At 42.3% G+C, this 22,111-nt stretch overlaps 1 protein-coding gene across 3 annotated transcripts; it reads left to right on the forward strand.

The window, feature by feature from the left end:
* Positions 1-5,599: 5,599 nt before the first annotated feature.
* ASB9 (ankyrin repeat and SOCS box containing 9) lies at positions 5,600-21,645 on the forward strand. Of its 3 annotated transcripts, none has more exons than XM_033147376.1 (8): positions 5,600-5,692; positions 5,817-5,987; positions 11,122-11,201; positions 13,774-13,881; positions 14,454-14,604; positions 15,366-15,500; positions 17,821-18,012; positions 21,472-21,645. In XM_033147376.1, exons 2-8 carry the CDS (start codon positions 5,894-5,896, stop codon positions 21,594-21,596), a joined length of 885 nt encoding a protein of 294 aa, XP_033003267.1. In that variant the 5' UTR covers positions 5,600-5,692; positions 5,817-5,893; the 3' UTR covers positions 21,597-21,645. The 3 variants fall into 3 exon arrangements, with proteins under 3 accessions (XP_033003267.1, XP_033003268.1, XP_033003266.1); XM_033147377.1 differs by adding an exon at positions 20,814-20,851 and having other exon boundaries at positions 5,642-5,987; positions 21,472-21,641; XM_033147375.1 differs by having other exon boundaries at positions 5,642-5,987.
* Positions 21,646-22,111: the final 466 nt, after the last annotated feature.

Genomic DNA, 22,111 nt, shown 5'->3' on the forward strand with positions numbered 1-22,111 from the left:
CGGGGAATGGTTGATTGCTTAGTTTCTAAAAAGATAAATGACACTGAATCAGTAACATCTAGTCCATTATATAAAACAGTTATCTTTCTGCCTGTGAAAATTACCCGTATTTTTTGCCATTAAAAGCTAACCTTACTTATATGCAAAACAAAATTTAAAAATCCTTCCAGTAGCACCTTAGAAACCACGAAAGCTCATACCAAGAACAAACTTAGTTGGTCTCTAAGGTGCTACTGGAAGGATTTTTATTTTTTATTTTGTTTTGACTATGGCAGACCAACATGGCTACCTACCTGTAACTCTACTTATATGCACACAGGAGGGCTCTCTGAGACCTGGTGAACATTTGAATCTTGGTGGATCTACCGTATTTCAGCAACGATTTTCCTAGGGTTGACATACTTCAAAAACCAGGACCCCTAAGTTGTTGAGCTTTTTTTAGACAAACCCCTAAGTTTGAGGGTTGTGTTGTTGTTGTTGTTGTTTTTACAAAATCACAAATAAAAAATATGATTTTTCAATTAACTTGCTTAAGATCCAGGACAAAGCGTAACCTTTCGGCAATTCCCTCTGGATGTCAACTCCGTCTCTGAAATCCCGGACATATGGCAGCCCTAGTTTTGCTCTCTCTTCCACAAAACCAGTTTGTTTTGTCAAATATTAAACTTTTTGCCAATTCATGTTCACTATTCCCTATGATACCCAAGTGCCAAACAATCTCACTATTATTTAGGCAGCATCCTGTTCTCACAGTGGACAAACAGATGCCTGTGGCAAATATACAAGCGTCCTGTAGCAGTAGGTTCTATAACGTAACTAAATATTAATTGTGCTTAACGTTTCAGCATTCCAGTTCATTGGAGGCCCACAAGTTCTAGCATGGGAGGGGAGGCTTTTCTCTGCCCACTTTCTCCACGCCATCCATAGAAAGTCCCAAATGCTGCAACCTTTCTTCACGGAGCAGTTGACATAATAAATGAAACAGTCACTATCAATGACTTCACTGTCCAAGTGATCTCTTCTGTGTCTCAAAACAATAAGCGGAATCCTGCAGGGGGAAATGGAAGAAAGTGCTGTGCTTGCAAGCACCCTGTGGGCATCTGGTTGGCCACTGTGAGAACAGGATGCTGGACAAGACGGGTCTGATTCAGCAGAGCATCTCTTATGTTCTGCCTGAAGCTGCAGAAATGGCAAGAAATCTTCACACAGAGTCCTAATAGCCAGAGCTTAGCTTCTGAATGTTTCTAGTGTCAGGCCTTGAGCCTGGAATACATGAAGTAGTAATAGAAGAAGAAAAATGCTTATACTGTAAATATATGTATAGCAGCTTTCCCTTATAATCTCTCCTATCCCCAAACATTTGTCGGTAAGCTGGATATGTGACCATTTACCAAGTGGAAGCACAGTATGCATGTAACAGTTTAGTAAGCCTGTGTTGTCCCTGCCAGCTTGTAAAAGCAATTTTACCCCACATCAAGTTCAGAAGGGTAACAAAGGGGTCATCTGTAATGTCCTATAAAATGCCTGACACATACCATTGAACAGCAGTGTCACTTTTAAAACAAACAAACAAACAAACAAACAAACAAACAAACAAACAAACAGACCTAGTCTTTTATAGAATAACCTTTTTTTAAAAAAAAATCTATATTAAATCAGTATTTATACTTTCTGTAACTTATTCAGACTAGCACACATAAAAAATGGTCACTGAACTACACCAAACTAGTCTAAAGGTTTTCCTATTAAGCAACAGTCAATATCTCTCTGTCTAAAGTTTTCAAAAGGGTTAGATGTGTTCCACTGTTTGACATTTTCGAAACAATTTCTAAACATTTTGACAGGTTTATTTATAGAGCTACAATGCTTGGATCTTACACACTTACTGGAAGGAACCAAAATTTGGGATTTGGTATGCATACAGATGATTAGAAGAGTTTGAAAACAGGGCACTGTTACTGTATACCAGAAATACATATCGGCTTGCTACTATCTAAAAGGCTGGTGCCACAAAAAGCATAATGAATTCATGAGTCTTAAGAGGCTTTGGACATCAAATCTGAGGTTCTTAGGCAAAAGGCAGCAAAGGTATGAGAGGCATCTGAAAGCCCAGCTCCTTCCAGCAGCCTGTGTCTCTGCCAGCTCTACTCCTTTGTCTCAGAACTGGGAGGGAGGGAAGACTTCCAGGATCATGTGGTTGCTAAGCAAAGGCCTTGCTTCTCCTGGCCCCACCCCAGCCAGCCATGCCCAGCAGGTAGGCCCCTTCAGAGAAGACCTATACAGTATCTCAAGAAATCCCTTGGGATCTTACCTACTCGTACTAGATCCCCCATGCACTTCTTTTCAGCATGCTAGCAGCAAGGAGACAGGAAAGAGCAATGAAAGGAAACATGAAGAATATTGCTCCCAAGTGCCTGGTGCGATCTCCTTCCTTCCTGCCTTCTTTCCCTGCCCCCTCCCTGCTTCCCTGGAGCTGGAAAGGAAGTGTCTGGGGGACCTATTGTGAGGAGGTAAGACCCCACAAGCTTTCTTAAGATCTAAAGCATTTATCTTCCAGCTTCCATTTTGACCCCTTTCAAAGGTGAGCCACCACCCCACCGCAGGCTCGAGACCACCTATTCCATTAGTCTGTTGTCTAGCCATGACTTTGCTTTTCCAAAAGTGGGCTTTCTGCCCAGCTGTGTGTTATTTTCTTATGTAATAACCTGAAAGGAAGTCCCCCCCCCCAACTATGACTAATTCATTCATTCATGATCCATAGTAAAGGCTGTTTGGTCAAGAACTGAGTTTCAGGTTGAACCTGTTTCCTGGCACCCTACCTACGAATGAGTAAGTAAGCACCTTATGCTGAGGTTAGTCCAGGCATAGGCAAACTCGGCCCTCCAGATGTTTCGGGACTACAACTCCCATCATCCCTGACCACTGGTCCTGGTAGCTAGGGATGATGGGAGTTGTAGTCCCCAAACATCTGGAGGGCCGAGTTTGCCTATGCCTGTTTTAGATCCTTCAGCTGGAAAGCTGTAGGTTGTTGTAGGACTTCCTGCCATAGTGAGTGGTGTGTGTGTGTGTGTTATATACATACGTATTGTGAGGCTAAAGACCAGTATTTTAGTAGTACAATTGGGACCTGCAATAGAATAGTACAGTATAGTGTGGAATGTTCCTGTTCATTATTCCAGTCAGTCAGCCATGCCTGTACCCCAGATACTCCATTACTCTTCTCATCCATTTTGCCACCCTTCTGACAGCTGGTTTGCATTCCATGACCACTGCAGGCTCATTGGGCTGTCTTTTGACTCCCCTCCTTTTCAGGGTTCCCTCCCCAGATATTTTCTATTTCTACAAACTTAAGGGCTCCACCAGGCTGCTGATAGTTTCATCTTGTGTATGAGTGGACCATTTTGCATACATAAGTGCTGGCACTTACACCTGCACATCACAAACAGAAGGAATGGTGTTCAGAAGCAAAACCTGAATTGTGGGAAATCACAGCTGCCTTTGATTTGCCATTTTTTATAGTGAAATACAGGCACTGTTGAAAAGACTGGATAGCTTTACCTTGAGCATAATGAAAGCAGACATAATGCAACTGTTCCTACATTGCTCTGCCAATTCTCATCATTCAATCCTGATGTATAGCCCCTTCTCCCACTTTAAGTTTACTGTCAGTTATGTGAAATGCGGTCAAAGACCAGACTGTCAGACACATCAATGTGTAGGATTAAGGCTGATGTTTCACTCTGGAGGCTAAGAGCTATTCCAACAAATGGAATAAGGGCACGAGCTACCTATGCTACTCAGTCCATTCACATTTTCCTAAAAGAACTGCTGTGATAGGCTGTGCTTAGTTCCTAAATGAGAAGAGCACTGAGTCGTGATTTCTGAAGCCCTTCCAGGTGTGTGGAAGCTTGAATGGGAAAGATATTCTTAAATATTTCAGAGTTGAGGGTTGGGGAGAAATACTATTATTTGTATAAATCATTTAATGTACTTTAAAATTAAATAAAATCAAGGGACGTGGGTGCCATGTGGTCTAAACCACAGAGCCTCTTGGGCTTGCTGATTGGAAAGTAGGCGGTTCGAATTCCCACGACAGAAGGAGCTCCCATTGCTCTGTCCCAGCTCCTGCCAACCTAGGAGTTCGAAAGCACTCCAGTGCAAGTAGATAAATAGGTACCGCTGTGGCGGGAAGGTAAACAGCGTTTCCATGAGCTCTGGCTTCCGTCACAGTGTTCCATTGTGCCAGAAGCAGTTTAGTCATGCTGGCCACATGACCCAGAAAGCTGTTTGTGGACAAACGCCGGCTCCCTCGACCTGAAAGCAAGATGAACGCCGCCACCCCATAGTCGCCTTTGACTGGACTTAGCCGTCCAGGGGTCCTTTACCCTTTTACCTTACTTCTAAATTAACAGATGATGCTACAGTGTGTTTAGATAACTAATTTTTTTTATTGAATTCTACATTTTAATTGTCTCATTATTTATCCACAACACGAAGCCCTGTTTTGTTTTGTTTTTTAAATCATGGTTTCTTTAACACACTATGAACCATTCCACAAACGAGCAAACAAACCACAACTTATTTCACTGCCTGCCCCACTAGGGTGCTGATTGGCCCATTTGAAATTAGAATTTTGGCGGGTAATCCTCCCCCCCACTTGTCCAGCCGTGGCTATTACTGACACCAGCCAGCCCCACAGGTGATCCTCACCCCACCCCCCAGCTCTCCGCCAGACCCACACTGAACCGCCACTGTACAAACAGGGCAAGTGGTTTTATCTGTACTTTAATAATAAACTGTCAACAGAAGAATACAGGATCCTTATACATTGCAGTCACCGCTGTCTTATAGGATGCCAGTCTCCTCCTTTCCCCCTTGCTCAGTGAGCCTTAGGTCAGGCTTATGAGTAGTCGTTGCTCCTCTCTGATCTCATTTAATTATAGTTGGGGAGTTGCCAGCCATTTCTCCTTGAAGGGCCACTAAGTTAATAAGTTTCTATTCAGGTAAAAAAATACGCAAAATACCAAGTGTAATATTAAGTCCCTAAACAGAAACGGATTGGGGGGATGGGAATGGGGATGAATGGAACAGTTACTCTAACTGGCGTGTTGGTTTGAATGGGGTTTTGCTTTGTTTACCCTTCATCATGTGTCGTCTTGAGTTCATCTGTGGTCAAGATATTAAAATGAAATAAAGAAGCTCTGCCTAACACTGTGCTTTTTCATGCCACAGGGAGTATAAAGGAGCAGTTGGAAACAGCTCTCCAAACATGTGGTTTTAATATTCTTGTGGTATGTGGTGCAAAAACTTCTGTGCAGAAAGGATTCAGCTTGCCATTTCTCCATGTAGTCATGCTCTTTTTGAATGTATGTCTAAAAAACAAATTAATTTGTGCCTTGTGATAAGGGCATTGCAGACAGCGCTAACCCCCCCTTCTCTTTCTCTCTTTCTCTGTTATAAATCCCCTGAAGGCACAGTTTGCTGAGCTAGTTAAACTGGCTCTTTCTGTCTTGTTTTTTTGGCAACTGAGAAGTTCCTTTCTTATAAAAACAGAAGGCAAACTCGCTGATTGGACATGGTCCTGGAAAGGATATGACATCAGCCACATCCCTCACTTTGTTCTCTGTGCCCGAAATCTTCATGTACTTTTTAACCCAGTCAATGAAGAGGTGTTCTGTTAAACTGGAGTGCCCCAGGTATTTGGGTTCCTGTAAACTTGATGCTGGCACTGAAGCCTTGGTCTTCTGCAGAATGTTCTTCACTTGCATACACACTGCTTAATAAATGACTCATAGGAACTTGGGATATTTTTTTAACAGGCGAGATGGAATTTGAACTCTTATGATCTCAGCTGTGAAGTGAAATAACAGTAGCCAGACTGTCCAGTGTCGCAATGGATGTGAAAGGGGCAAATGCGAACGCTGGCATATCGCAGAGATCAGAAAGCCAGTCTCATCCAACATACCTACCTAATTTACTGATGGGAGGTAAGTGATAATGCTGTATTTACAAAAATAAAGGGAAGAGATTGTTTCAAAGTGGAGGTGAAAGGACCATAGCTGCACAGTGAGAATTAATGTATAGAATTATGTATTTATAATATTTCTACGCCATCTTTCAGAATATATGTGTGTGTGTGGTAGTTTAGCAATGGAAATAAAAAACAATAAAATGCAGCAAAAAGCAAATGTAAATGTGAAAAGCACAACAGTGCTTAAACAAACAGAGTGATCTATGTAATAAGCATTTTAAAAGCTAGGTAGTTGAAAAGCCTAGATGAATGGAAAAGTTAAGGTGTTATCAGTCTAACTTAAGACTTGTTTTGAACCGTTGCTGCCAGATGTGAGCAAGTATACAGTAAGTTAAGAAAACTGGCAAACCGCTTTCACTAGCGTCTTTTTTTTAACATATGGCATTTGTGATAAAGAATAGTTCTTTCGCAGTTAGATGAATCAATGATTTGCTTTTGTTGTTGATTTAAAAACAGATTTAATGATACAGAATGTGAGCTGAACATGCTGCCACAATGAATGAGTGTGCATTCATGCTTAGAAATATGCAGATTGAAGATACATATAGACATTTGCTTTGTAAACATTCCTGTTTTACCAGATCTATTTTTATTAAGATATAAATATATATTATAATATTGTAACTGTCAGGAGTAGCTGACGTGGTGGGGCAGTGCCATGTCACTGCCTTCCCAAGAGAAGTGTTGCTGCTACTACTTACTGGGACAATGTGAGGCTGGGACTAGGGTAGATAGAAGTGAGGTTGAGACTGTATAGGTGTATATGGGAGGTGTTGCTGGATTTGTTCTACCAATGTGACTCTGCAACTCTGGCTTCACCAACCCTTCCACCTGTTCTCCTGTACAGCCCCAACCGTGCCCCCACCCCATCCTGGTAAACAGAAGTGACACTATGTGCATATAGTGTAGGGCCCACCTGCACTATATATTTAAAGCAAGTACAGTGGTGCCTTGGTTGTCGAACGGCTTGGCTCCCGAACAAATCGGCTCCTGAACGCCGCAAACCTGGAAGTGAGTGTTCCGGTTTGCGAACGTTTTTCGGAAGCCGAACGTCCCACACGGCTTCTGCGGCTTCCTGCAGCCAATTGGAAGCCGCGCCTTGGTTTTTGAACTGTTCCAGGAGTCGAACGGACTCACGGAATGGAGTACGTTTGACAACCAAGGTAGTGACTCCCCCCAAAGAATCCTGGGAACTATAGTTTGTTAAGAGAGTTGTTATGAGACCCCTCATTCTCCTAACAGAACTACAATTCCCAGAGCTTCCAGGACCAGGAATTGACTGTTAAGCCAATCTGAGAATTGTGGCTCTATGATGGGAATTGGGGTCTCCTAACAACTCTCAGCACACTTAACAAATTAAACTTTGCAGGATTCTTTGAGGGAAGCTGTGGCTGTTTCAAGCAGTATGAACCTGCTTCAAATGTATAGTGTAGTTGGGGGCCTACTTCTGTTACCCTCAATATCTAGTTCAGTTGAGGAATGAGATCCACATTGCTTATTTAATCTCCAAGTGCCATAGCAATATACATCCCCCCCCCTTTTAATTCATCTGCCATTAATTTAAGTCTGTTCTCTGAGACTTAATTGAGCCTGGTCTTGGCCAGAGAGGGCGGGGTATAAATAAAATTATTATTATTATTAAACTTTTATTTATTACATTTGTACCCTGTCTACAAGCTCAGTTTTATTTTTTTTAAATCTCAGAATAGTCATGAGAGGTAGAACAGGATGAGAAGACCTGGGTACTTTGCCAAATGCCAACTAAGGAATTTCATGGCCGAGGGCAGCACTGTGCATTACAATCAGTGCAGGAAACACTGGTGTTAACGTCAGCATTTCACGCAGCAAATATGCAAATTGTGGCTATGCATGTACATGTCTCTTTAAACGACTACATGCATGTGTATGGGAAATGAGGATTCCTGGATGCACATACACAATGGTTTGTGGCATCTGCAGTACATGCATTTCTTGCAGGGACGTCCAGTGTAACCAGGGTGTTTTCCTGGAGCAAATGTAATGGGGGAGCTTCCCTGAGTGAGGATTGGAACCTGGCTATCTCACATCTTAACGCAAACAGTTTGGCTGCTGTACCACGCTGCCTGTTATGTTTTCGGAGGACTGGTGTACAAATTGCAGCGGCGATCATGTTTTCCACAGTTGCACCAGAAATCCTTGAGGGAATCATAAAATTGCGTGGGCGGGTCAGAACAGCATGTGGGGGTGGTGAGGACAAGATCATTCTGTCTGGCAGGCAGAAGTGCACTGATGGAACATTCATGCAACATTCAACTCCACCCAGTATATTCATTTTACATATTTGATCAACGAATTCGGAAAATCATACATTGCAGCCTTCTCCTGCAGGTGGAGAATTACAAGCCTGAATGCTCCCCACTCTAAAAACAACCATCCTTGTCCATGAAAAACTAGCATGTCAGAAAGAAGAGTTATGGCCAGGCTTTCTCTCTGATATACAGGTATAAACTTTCTTTATGCAGGAAGTTTATGGCATAAGGAAACATTTAAACATTCAGAATCCCACCCTGCATACTGAAATGGAAAATGTGACGTCTCCTTATAATGAGTCGGACCATTGGTCCATAGAACTCAGTACTCCAGGGGTGAGGAACCTGTAGCCTTCCAGATGTTGCTGAACTACAGCTTCCATCATCCCTGGCCATTGACTATGCTGGCTGGGGCTGATGGGAGCTGGAGTCCAACGATATCTGGAGGGTCACAGTCTACTCTAACTAGCAGGATGTTTTCTGAGCACCTGGAAGAGGCCTGTCCCATCACTTAGCACCTGCCCATTTAGCTGACATTGAATTTGGGACCTTGCAAGGCATGATGTGATCTACCACTTAGCTATGATCTTCCTTGGGTACAGTCTCAGGAGGGTTCTATTACATGGTGTTCTGCAGATACAGATTGGATCATAGCTGGATGTAACCTTGGAAAATCCTTCATGGCAGACAAGTGATTCTGCTTTCTTCAACAAACCATGAGTCATGTCACAAGGAAGTGAACAAAGCAAGCCATGCCTTCTTTTCTCTAAATTTCGGCTTGTTTTCCAACTACTCTTGCCTTGTGCCGTTTTAGTTTGGATTTGATATCCCGCTTTATCACTACCCTAAGGAGTCTCAAAGCGGCTAACATTCTCCCTTTCCCTTCCTCCCCCACAACAAACACTCTGTGAGGTGAGTGGGGCTGAGAGACTTCAGAGAAGTGTGACTAGCCCAAGGTCACCCAGCAGCTGCACGTGGAGGAGCGGGGATGTGAACCCAGTTCACAGGCTCACCATGGTTCAGCAAGGCTGTTGGGTTCAGACGTGACACCAAACCATTGTAAAAACAAGGCAGAGTTCATAAGTCAACCAGTTATGGGTTTTTTGGGTGGAAAACAAACCATGATTATTTTGCTGGGATGGGTTTGGACATTCAAACAAACCACAGTTAGGGTAAACAAGACATGGCTTAATATTGTATGTGAACCAGGACACTATGCCTCAGTCTAACTTCAGAGGTTGTTGCAATGATAAATAATATCACATACAGTGATACCTTGGGTTACATATGCTTCAGGTTACATATGCTTCAGGTTAAGAACTCCGCTAACCCAGAAATAACGCTTCAGGTTAAGAACGTTGCTTCAGGATAAGAACAGAAATGTGCTCTGGTGGTGCAGTGGCAGCGGGAGGTCCCATTAGCTAAAGTGGTGCTTCAGGTTAAGAACAGTTCCAGGTTAAGAACGGACCTCCAGAACGAATTAAGTACTTAACCAGAGGTACCACTGTATATCACATAATCACATAAATGTGATTGGCCTGGAAGAGTTCTTTTCAATGAGAATGACCAGAACTGAAAGAAAAATATGAGGGCATGGATGAGATTTAAAAAAAAAATGGAATGGAGTAAAAAATAGTTAAGGAACAAGTTATTGAGAAGGTATTTTGATACCTTTTCAGGTTTCACTGTTTGTTTTGCTGAGCTGTGTTTCCAGTGAGCCATTATTGAGGATTTATGTTTGTTTAGCAGTTTGGTTAATGATCTGTGACAAAACATGGAAGAGGGAGTCTCCTCTCACAGATAGGTACTGCAGCATCTTTATTATCAAATTGAGCGGAAAACCATACATTGCCAGCAGCTGGACCTTCTCTCTTGATGACATTCTGAATGGTATTTCAGTCTCTAAATCATTCCAGAATGTACCAATTGCTGCTGCTGCTGCTGTTAAACAATCAAAGTGCATGCTGTCCTTATTCTGAAGAGTTTACCAGCTAAAATCTGACCCAGGAGAAATAACAGAGGAAGGGGAGTAAAAACAGTATAGGCAGGCATACCCGGCATAATCTGTTGTTCTGCCTGCTGGGTAATGCAAACAAGGAGAGTATATCAAGGTAGTATATATATGGATAGGGACGCAGGTGGTGCTGTGGGATAAACCACTGAGCCTAGGGCTTGCTGATCAGAAGGTCGGCGGTTCGAATCCCCGCGACGGGGTGAGCTCCCGTAGCTCGGTCCCAGCTCCTGCCAACCTAGCAGTTCAAAAGCATGCCAGTGCAAGTAGATAAATAGGTACCGCTCCGGTTCGCCAGAAGGGGCTTTGTCATGCTGGCCACATGACCCGGAAGCTGTACGCTGGCTCCCTCGGCCAGTAACACGAGATGAGCGCCACAACCCTAGAGTCGGACACGACTGGACCTAATGGTCAGGGGTCCCTTTACCTTTATATATATGGATACTAGCCTAGCAACATCATTGAAGAGGAAAAGAAAGGAAAAAAGCATGCCATTGGATGTGCTATGACACTGACTTTTTATCTCTTTCTCTAGCATGCAATAGTTTGGTCTTCCCTCGAAGTTCATTGCCTTGAGATCAGGTTGACAGGTCGGGTAATAAAACACAATTGCTTTTGCTTACTGAAGCAGGGATGAAGTAATCACATTTAAACACATGGATATCGCTTAACCTTTAAGAATCCTTTTAGACAGTGCCGGATTTACTGAGCTACAATTCCCCAAACCAAGAGTAGATAACCTCATTTAATCACATCCTTATTCTTAAGCCTTGTTTCCCCTCTTAATGCAGATTTTGTTTCTGACTGGTCTCCTTTGCACGATGCTTCCATTCATGGGCGGCTGCTTGCTCTGAAGAAACTCATCCATCAGGTACTGCACCATTAGGGAGATAAACATTGAGTTCGTCTTGCTCATTAAGCCTCTTGTTGAAGGCATGCTCCATTTTATCCAGTAAGGTAGCAAAGGTTTGACATACGTGCTGACCTGAAGGAGAACTAAAATGTAACATTTTCAGAAAATGGTAGTAAAAAACCAAACAAAAAAACCAAACAAACCCCAGGAGTTGAGTTGGAAAGGGAAGAGGTCCTTTCAGTTGTTCGTAGTAGGAAGAATGGTGGTTATCCACCTCACTTTTGCATAAGTCCACTAATGACAACGGGTGCTTTCTGGAAGCTACATGTTAATGTTGACTAAGTAGGCTGAAAAAAAGAATCATATATAAACATGTAGCATAGCTTAAGAGGAACGCTATGAATGAATCCCATTAAGAAAGTTGTATTGAAGGCAAAAGGAAGGATATTGTTGAATGGACCAGACCAGTAGCAGCTGGTGAGGCGGAGCAGCATTGCTCACTCAACTTCCCATGTGGAGGTCACTGCCGATAACAGAGCAGGTGAGGCAGTGGTGATGCTGGCGTGGTGCAGATGCAGCAGCAGAGCCAGTCCAACACTTCTCCTCCTGCAACCATGCTGACCTCTCTGCCACCTCCACACACACACACACACTCTTGATTACTGGCAGCAACCTGTTTGGGGAAGCCAGCTGAGTGACACTCTGCCCCACCAGCTGGTACTGGAACAGACTGCCTTGGAAGGCGGTGGCTCCTCCTTTGTTAAGAGTTTTTTTTAAGTGGAGGCCTGAAGGTCATCTTCCAGGGATGCTGTGACAACTGTTTGCTGCATTGACAGGAAGGTGGGCTACATGGCCTTTGAGGTCACTTCCAATTCTGTGAACAGGGATGCTTCCATATGAGCACTTCTTTCTGTGTCCACACAGTTTTTTAATAGGTACCCAAGTTGTCATTAACTGTTTCAGTCTAGTATTTTATGGGTAAGCCTCCCAAGTTTTTCCACCCTCAAATTAGAATGATTATTTTGCAATAAGATGCAATTGCAGCATAAGCCTGTCCAGCGTGAGCAGGTGAAATGCTATTACGGCATTTCGGGGATCCAGTGCCTTTAAACCGAACACTCTCTCTTTGTAAGTTCAGTCCATTTTATTGATGAATTTTTTATTGCTTTTGATCCAGGCCTAGGGGTGAGTAGTTAATAAGCCTGCAATAGACACCATCTAATTCTACACACACACACACACACACACACACACACACACACACACGTCAGTGTCTGTTTCTCTTTCCAGGATTGTAGCGGGGTGTGGTGCAGAGTTTTACCCATTCTAACCATGTCAGAAATCAGTCCTATTGCATGCCATGGGATTTGCTGTCAAGTTAGGATGGTAGCCTTACTTAACTGATTTCCTCTCGTTTCCTTTTCCTCATTTTTAAATGTTGAAACTTTTTTTTTTTATAGTGCCATTTTATCGTTTGAAAAAGAAAAGAGAAAACAATGAGAGGGTATCAGTAATTAACACCCCCACCACTCTGGAAAAGAAACGGGCATTGCGGAAATTTACAAAGGCTGTTCAGATCAGAGCCCCGATCAACAAGCTGAAACTGCAAACAGGAGGCTTGTCATTAAGCATCGGGATAAACCTTCCTGAGTGGAATTTACTTGTAAATAGGCATTGCAAAAGGAACATGGGTGTGGGGAATGGCACCACTGACTAATGCAGTAGTACATTAACAACAGCTGTGCAGAGTATCTGAACTTCACAATGTAGTTCTCCAAAGAATGTGAATATGAATGTATTAGACAAAAGTGTGCAATTCTATATTTATAAAATGCATCCTGTTAGGGGGAAATTGTTTACAGAAATGTATTATTAGCCGACACTGCATATAAAAATGTGTTTATTAGGAGAAATTTGCACTAAAATGCTGGTGGGTTTTTGTGTGTGTGTGTGTGAATAAATAAATAAATAAATAAACCCCACATTGCTGCAGAAATGAGAACTGATTTTAAGATTTGAAAAACGGATAAAATGAGAGAACAAGCTGACAGATTTGTCCATCACTAGCTACCAGTCAGTGTCTGGAATACTGAACTAAATGGACCAATGGTCTGAGGCAGTGTCCTATGTTCCTATGTTCTCATTTTCAGTCTTTTAATAATGGTGGATTAGCAAAAAGGCCCCTACAATTTCTGAAGCAACTGGGAACAATAGACAAGATAGGGAAGCAACACACCTGCATTCTGCAGATGCAACATTGTTGAAGTAAGTTTGCATATCAAGAATAACCCTTGAGTGAGCCAATCATTCCTCACATCGGTGGGACTTAATGCAACTAAAACAACGATCGCTACCGTCTCTGAGACCAAGGGTGCCTCTAGTGCTTAGGACTTTGATGCTGTACACAACACTTATCTCATTTAATTTAATTTAATTTAATTTAATTTAATTTAATTTAATTTAATTTAATGGGACTTGCTTCTGAGTAGTAGTGAATAGACTTGCACTGCTGGCAACACAAAACATTTCAGATTCATGTGGCAATGCAGAAATCAGCCTCTAATTATCCTTTCTTTTTATTTTAAATCAGGGAAGTAGTGTGAATCTTGTGACAGCGGATTGTGTGTCCCCTCTCCATGAAGCTTGCTTAGGGGGACATTCTGCCTGTGCCAGTGTCTTGTTAAAACACGGGGCCAATGTGAGTAACTTGAAGATGTCTAGGATTTTGGTGCATGCAGAAACAAGATGCCTTGATAACTCAAGAGAGTGAGCCATGTCGATGATGACACCCCCACCACCACCACCCCAAATGCTACTTTCTCATCAGCACTGATTGGAAAAATAATCCAATCTATTAAAAATAGAATAAATATTCTAGAATTGCATATGCTATGTGCAAGGTTGCTGCTGATTGCAGTAATTTGTTTATAGAAAGCAAGGCCAGGGGCTGGAATCTCTCTGAAAATCATTGCCCCTGATTTTGGCTGGATGGGAACAGGGTGTGGGCAAACCACATTCTGATAATGCTCCAAAGCACTTTGTTATCAATATTCTTAGGGCTGTGTCTCAGCACTGAAAACAACAAGGAGGTCTCAAATAGAAAGCTAGGTGGCACATGCTTATTTCTGGCTGATGAAAATGCCATGCTTAATGCCAACAAAATAATTTATGGTGGGGGTGGTTAGTAAGTATTCAGTTGCATGGCTGTTTCCCCAATGTTTGTTCCACCGCTTTAGGCAACAGCTACATTGCTGGTTCTTTTCCTTTCAGGTGAACATGGCTACCATTGACTGGAACACCCCTTTGTTCAATGCTTGTGTCAGTGGCAGTGTAGACTGCTTGAACCTGTTACTGCAGCATGGAGCCAGCCCCCATGCCGTGTGCGATCTGGCATCACCTATCCACGAAGCTGCTAAGCGAGGTAAATGTCAGCAGATGTGCCTTTATTCCAACACAATCTTTGCATCCATTGTTTCATTTAGATGCATGGGTTGCATATAGATTCAAAACCACCTGTGATGTGTATGTATGTTTAATCGAACCACGGTTTATGCAGCCGGTTTGTTTTCACTAATCAGCATCAACCACAGTTACAGGTAGGTAGCCGTGTTGGTCTGCCATAGTCAAAACAAAATTAAAAATTAAAAAAATTCCTTCCAGTGGCACCTTAGAGACCAACTAAGTTTGTTCTTGGTATGAGCTTTCGTGTGCATGCACACTTCTTCAGATTTGGATGGCACGCCTAACTGCAGTTAGTGATTCCAATCACTACCTTACAGATGCACCAAAGAAGGGAGGGGAGGGTGCAAGTCCAGGAAGAGAGTAGGCTTATTACCACAATGATAAAGTATGGTTTAGTGTTATCCCTGAGCACAACTTCCATCACACTGGCTTTCTAAGAGGGCTAGCCCTGTTTTATTGGGGTGGTTAGGAAATAAGATAATGTGGGAAACAATGTTTGTTTGAATTTCATTGTGCAGAAGCAGCAACCGTCGATCCCACAAAATAGGTTCATTAAAATTTGGCAGAAAAAGAAACCTTAATGCTAGAGACAAAGAGAGTGGGTGAAACTGGAAAAAAATTGAAAAGACAGCAAAGCCTTGCTGATTTCTATCAGGGCTACAATGTTTTAGTCATCAGGTTGGTTTTGATACAACTTATAAGTGCCTGTAATCCTTTAAGGCCATACCAAATGTGTGGAAGCCCTTATATCCCACGGAGTCAATATTGATCACAACATAAAGCATCTTGGTACTCCACTCTACGTCGCTTGTGAGAGCCAGCAAGAGGACTGCGTCAAAAAATTACTTGAGTCAGGTAATTTTTAAAATGTTATATCCTGCATCAGGGATAGGCAACATGGTGTCTCCAGACATTGTGGACTACAGCTCCAGTTATCCATGACCTTTGGCCACACTGGTTGGGGCCGGTGGGAATTGTAGTTTAAAACACCTGGAGAGAACCATGTTGGCTACCCTTGACTTGTAAGCCAATAGCAAACTCCCTCTTCAAAGATGAAACAAAATAGAAAATATTCAAAGATGGTTCCTTATGAAGGCAAAATGACATCATCCACGCACAAAAGAAAGGTTATGAGCCAGCCTGGGGAGATCTGCAATAATAATAATAATAATAATAATAATAATAATAATAATAATATGCTGCCCATCTGACTTGGCAGCTCCCAACAAAATACTAAAAACACAATAAAACATCAACCATTAAAAACTTCCCTGAAGGTGTCTTCTGAAACTCAAAGTAGTTGTTTATTGGTTTATCTGCTTGACATCTGATGGGAGGGTGTTCCACAGGGTGAATTCCACTACCGAGAAGGTCCTCTGCCTGGACCTCTCAGTATCTGGGTTGGATGATGAAGGTGGAGTCGCTCCTTCAGGTATAAAAGGTAAAGAGACCCCTGACCATTAGGCCCAGTCGTGTCTGACTCTGGGGTTGCGGTGCTCATCTCGCATTACTGGCCGAGGGAGCCGGCGTACAGCTTCCAGGTCATGTGGTCAGCATGACTAAGCCGCTTCTGGCGAACCAGAGCAGTGCACGGAAATGCCGTTTACCTTCCCGCCTATTTATCTACTCGCACTTTTTGATGTGCTTTCGAACTGCTAGGTGGGCAGGAGCTGGGACTGAGCAACGGGAGCTCACCCCATCGCGGGGATTTGAACCGCCGACCTTCTGATCAGCAAGCCCTAGGCTCTGTGGTTTAACCCACAGCACCACCTGCATCTATACAATAGTTTTTAGAAAACCTAAGCTGAGGGAGGGAATCCCAAAAACAGCAAGGGAAGAACGAATCCCCACCCCCAAAAGGGAAATAACAGTGATGCAAGAATTTTGCCTGCAGAATTTGCAAGGTATTAACAGATCCCAGGGTATCTGTTTGGACAGCAGCCACTGAAATAAATAAGCTCATATTTTAACAAGTTAGATCCACCACAACAAGGTTCTCCTTACTCAGAGGTGGCCATGGCCGATGCAAACACAAAACCACCAACGCTCATAGGCCCCTTCTTGAACCTGTCCACCCCATCATAGCAATACAGGAAGCTCCCTTATGTGAACCAGATCTTTTGCCTATCCACCTCTGTTTGTCTCAGTATAGACTGGCAGTGGTTTTCTGGGGTTTCAGTCGGATGCCTCCCAACCCGATGTGGAGATGCTGGGGATTGAACCTGGGGCCTTTTCCACGTGAAGCCTACTGAGCCACAGTCTCTCCTCAAATCAGGAATACAGAGGGTATTCTTCTCCTTGCGCTGATTGCACTAAAATTGCAAGTTTACTTAAGGCCACTAGGAACATATCATACTCTTATAGCAGGGTTGAGAAGCCTGCTAAACTCCAAATCCTGTCAGTCCCAACCAGCATGGCCAGTGATCAGGAATAATGGAAGTTCTAGTCCAGCATCTCTCTCTCTCTCTCTCTCTCTCTCTCTCTGTGTGTGTGTGTGTGTGTGTGTCCCCTGGTGGTGGTGGGGAGTGCACAGGTTCCTGTCTTACAGTAGAATAACAGATACAGTCAAACCTTGGTTGTCAAACGTAATCCATTCTGGAAGACCGCTCAACTTCCAAATATTCGACAACTGAGGCGCAGCTTCTGATTGGTTGCAAGAGCTTCTTGCACTCAAGCGGAAGCCACGTCGGACGTCCAAGTTGCCGAACTGAGAGATTCACACCTAATGAAACCAGAGTGAGTACCTCAGTTTGGCTAAACTGTAACCAATTTCGCACAGACAGAAGTGAACTTTGCCTTGTAGCTTTCTACAGTTTTAGTCTGTGTTCTCCTGCCAACACAAACACCTGCCTGAGACAACCTACGTGGGTTGAAATATTTGCTTGTTAGGTTAATTGTCAAGAACACTGGGACCTGTATTGTGCAAAGGCATCAGTCATTCTTTGTGAACATCCCTGAATCCTTTCATGCATGTTCAGTTTCCACGTTGCTTTGGCTGCAAGCCTCGGTCTGCAAACAGGCTTGAAGCCAGTTGAAATTTAAACTAAAAAAACAAACCCAACAACTAATGTGCATATATAGGAGGAGATTGTGTAATAAAGGTAATAAAGAATATGGGGAACTGCAGCTTTTGCTAGTTTTAACTTTTTCCTTTCCTTTCCTTTTCTCTCCCCAGGAGCGAGTGCAAATACTGGGAAAGGACTGAATTCCCCTCTCCACGTGGCTGCTCAGACTTCCAATGCTAACTTAGTGCATTTACTTATTGAGTTTGGAGCAGACATCGGGGCTGTGAATGCCGAGGGCAAAAAGCCAACAGACCTGGTTCCTGCAAAGAGCACACTAGTGCAGACATTGCTGCAGAGAGAAGGTGCCTATTAATCTTTGTTTCATTCAAATTCAAAGTATTTAAGGGAGCTGAATCAAGCTTTGAAAAGGACACATTCTCTCTCTCTCTCTCTCTCTCTCTCTCTCTCTCTCCTCCCACCCCACCCCACCCCACATTGTTAATTATGCTTGTTAATCTGAGCTAAGTAATAATAAAAACCTTGCAGATATCTCGACTTAGTTACAACAACTGATGCCACAATGTGACCCTGAAGTTATGATAGGGAGTACACATGTTGATTGCTACACATTCAAGGACATCTTTGTAGGATCCAGGTCTCAGAAGAAAGTAGAACTGTGTGTTCTTGTAACTCCGAAACCTTCGTTTTTATCCTAGTTACACTTCGCAATTTTTGTTCAAAGAGTAGCATCCATGCCCATATTTCTTGGTATGAAACAGAAATAAGTTGCGTGGGAACGTGCTCCAAGAAGGAAAGTATCTTGTAGAATGTACTGCCAATATGCATCCTCTGGTGTGACAACAACACACGAATGCTTTGATAGCAGTTTCCCTTCTGCTATACGCTTCTTTCCAGCAAATTTATACCCATCAAAATAGTCAAGATTTTCTTGTGCCTATGTGGTTCATTATTTATTTATTTATTTATTTATTTATTGATAGATACTATTTATTGCATTGAAATAATACAGCAGATAGTATAAAAGAAAAACAGACCAGTGGGACTGTATTATTTCCAACCCGTAAGCAAATTTGGGGACCCTCCTTATCACATACTTAAACATCAGCTTTGACAAACAAAATTAACATTTCCTTTTGCATATTTCCTGATGAGCATAAAACTCATTCATATTGATCCTGCTCAGTCTGACTCTTTATGCATATATTTGTATCTGCATCTACACACTTAGACACACGTATTCACTTAGATCAAAATGTTATATACCGACACTAGGGGATATGCATTGTATGATATAAATGATGGTGCGTTGGTGTTTTTTATAATGCTAGGGTAAATGTCATATATGAAGCCATAGAAGGTTTGCTGTATAGGCCTGATGTACTACAGTAGATTATTCCTGCCAACATAGTTGCATCTGTGTGGAATCATTTCAAGGGATAAATAAAAGATGAAATATGTATGTAGCCTAACTCTTGCTATCTATGTATAGTTATTATACTATTGTGAAATGTTTTGAAGGCCGCAAGTATGAATCACAACGAGGAAAGGCTTTTAAAAGCTCTGTTGCCATATTTAATTACCATGTTTTGTAAGAAAATACGATGTTCATCTTGCAGTTGGCAGATAAATAATATAGCTGCTAATGAGAGCTAAATAGTGGATATGAATGACTGTGCTCAGCTCCGTTAAATCATAATGAGATGTTTGACTTCAGTGTGGCAGCTCTAACATTTCTGTTGGAACACACATCATGCATTCAAACAAACGAGCATCATTGTTTTCCACGTATGATCTTGGATAGAGTTGGCTTTACTCTGGGTTATCACAAATTGGCACAATAAGAAACTGGTGATTGGATGATATGACATTCCATCTGGAATTAGTAATATAATATGTGCTAAGCATTTTTTAAACATTTCAAATGGGCTGTACCAGGGCAGGATTTAGGTTTGATGAGGCCCTGAGCTACTGAAGGTAATGGGGCCCTTTATTATGTCCAGCTGTCCTTTGTCAACAACAAATTGTCACTGTTTTTTGTGTTGAATATATGCTATATGGTAATTTATAGACCTAATAGGTATCTAATGCCATTTGCACATGACAAAATATGTATTTTATCAAAGTAATTCTTGAACTGAAATACAATTAAGAAGAAGTATATTAATAGTGAAGTATATTGATAGTGAAGTAATTGTTAAGCTCTAACTTAAAATGATTTTTTATTCATAACAAACTTAATAATGCAAACACATTGGCATATATTTTGGAAATGTACATCCAGGTTTTTTTACCTTTAAATTTTTTTGGGGCCCCCAAGAGAGTGGGGCCCTAAGCTATAGCTTGTTTAGCTTATACATAAATCTGGCACTGGGCTGTACATAAATAAGTATGTTGATGATGGGTTTTTTTAAAAAATCATTGGAAAATCTCTATACTGTGCCCACATTCAGATATTACACTCTATGTAGCCCTCGAGGCTGGAAAGGCAATTTCCCGTTAGCACTGGATCATGGCCCCCAGAGGAGAGTTTCCCCTTTTCTGCCTGCTGTTCATTTACTTGAGCGACCTAGAGATCTGTATTCTGTTTCTACTCTTGCGTAGTGTTGTTGCTCCCTGCTTGAAACCCATTGTGACACGGTTTGTGCATGCTACTCTATGAGGGGTTTTAGGGCCGAGAGAGATATCTTTTTGTTCCCATCAAATTCATTTTTTTGACTTTATATCAGAAGGGAGACCCCCGCAACCACTAATGTAGCTGAGGGGGATAAGTTTAGTACTGTATTCTTTGCTGACAAAAGCTGCTTCCACACTGAGCATCTGCTCTGCATGATATCATGATCAAAAGATAATCCTCCCATTCCCCCCCCCCATTCAGCTTTGAGGTTGTTCCCCCCCCCACCCGCCCCCCAAAATTCAGAAAATCTTACTCTTTTAACCCAATTAACTTCTGGTGTATTTTCCCCAGGAGATCTGTCGTTTAGTTATTCAGTTGCTTTCCTGGATGGTTTTGAGCTGTGTAGAACTTCTACTAGCAACTTCCTGTTCTATAGACTATCTCTCCCGCCTAGAAATCAGCACTATCACTCTGACCTTCTCCTTTGTATCTATTTTTCTCTCTCCCTCCACCCACCCTGCCCTGCAGTTTCAGCAAGGGGAGAAAAGGATTGCAAATTCATTGAGGTAAAGGCGGTATTTAACTCTTTCCCACAGATAATGGTCAAGGATGAAATCCCACTACTATCACCATTTGGGGCTGGAGAAAGTAGAATGGCCCACTTAGCTAAAACCAATGTTATTCCAGAAGACTGCTATTTCACTTTCATCTTAAAGCCTTATGGCAATAATTGGTTGCTGCAAAAAATATAATAATAATAATAATAATAATAATAATAATAATAATAATAATTATTATTATTATTATTATTCAAGATTACAGACCCAAAGATTACAGACAATCAAATCTATTTTTGTATTATTTCATTTCCCATGTAGCAATAGCCTTCGTAATACAGTCAGTTGCTTTGTTTGTTTTTGTTTCAGCCCATATTTCTCTCATGCAGTAATTTGCTTTTGACCTTGAACAATGTATCTGAATTTGGAAAAAGTCAAACACAAGAATTTCTTGAAGCTTTCAGGTGCACTGTGAGAAGCAGAGAACTCAAAGCTGTTTTGTTTCAGTGCAGCTGCTCCGGGTCTCAGGAAAGTTGACCTTGTGATGCAGCTGCAGATGGTATTCTGTGGAAAAACGATACAAAGTCAATAATACCTTGCTTGTTTCTTTGGCCTCTTCCCCTCTCCAGGGCCCTTCTCCTTGATGCAGTTGTGCCGCCTTTGCATACGGAAGTCCTTGGGATGCAAACAGCGACAGCGAATGAGTGAACTTCTGCTACCAGATGAGCTGGAACGGTTTCTGTTGTACCTTTAAGTGTTTTGTTTTGCCTGATGGGTTATTAAAGTGTTGTTTCTTATCCAGGCATATTTGTTGTTGACAGCTGTCTTTCTCAAGAGACAATGGAGTGCGCCTCCAGGGGCGAAGTCAAACCGCTGTATTAGCAGCACCGAAGTGACCTCTCCGGGACATAAGCCTGGACAGTATGTATGAAAGTCCTGGGCTGCAGAGACAACAAGACCCTCCTCTTGGCCTCGCTGATGTGGTCCAAAGGAAAGCAGCTTGGCTGCAGGAGTTGCCAGAAAGATGCATTCAAGGCACCATCCAACCTTAGGGACTCAACTCTGGTGCTAAGCAACTGGTATTTAATAACTCTGTACAGTTATTATATGAGCCAAGGGTGGGGAACCTTAGACCCAGAGACCAAATGTGGCCCAATCCAGATGTCTCAGTCTGACCCTCAGGACTTTCCCCAGGCCAAAGCTCTTCCTCAGAGACACCCTTCAGTTGCCCTACAATGCATCCTTCAGAAGTATTTGCACCTGGCTGGA

The sequence above is a fragment of the Lacerta agilis genome, chromosome 4 (assembly GCF_009819535.1).
Source record: "Lacerta agilis isolate rLacAgi1 chromosome 4, rLacAgi1.pri, whole genome shotgun sequence".
NCBI lineage: Eukaryota > Metazoa > Chordata > Lepidosauria > Squamata > Lacertidae > Lacerta > Lacerta agilis.

What these genes read in the sequence shown, in the direction of transcription:
- ASB9 (XM_033147376.1), top strand. Translation starts at nt 5,894, where the DNA reads ATGGATGTGAAAGGGGCAAATGCGAACGCTGGCATATCGCAGAGATCA. An exon ending in CAAAAAATTACTTGAGTCAG is followed by an intron (nt 15,501 to 17,820) that starts GTAATTTTTAAA and finishes TTCTCTCCCCAG; the next exon opens with GAGCGAGTGCAAATACTGGG. An exon ending in GACATTGCTGCAGAGAGAAG is followed by an intron (nt 18,013 to 21,471) that starts GTGCCTATTAAT and finishes TCCCCTCTCCAG; the next exon opens with GGCCCTTCTCCTTGATGCAG.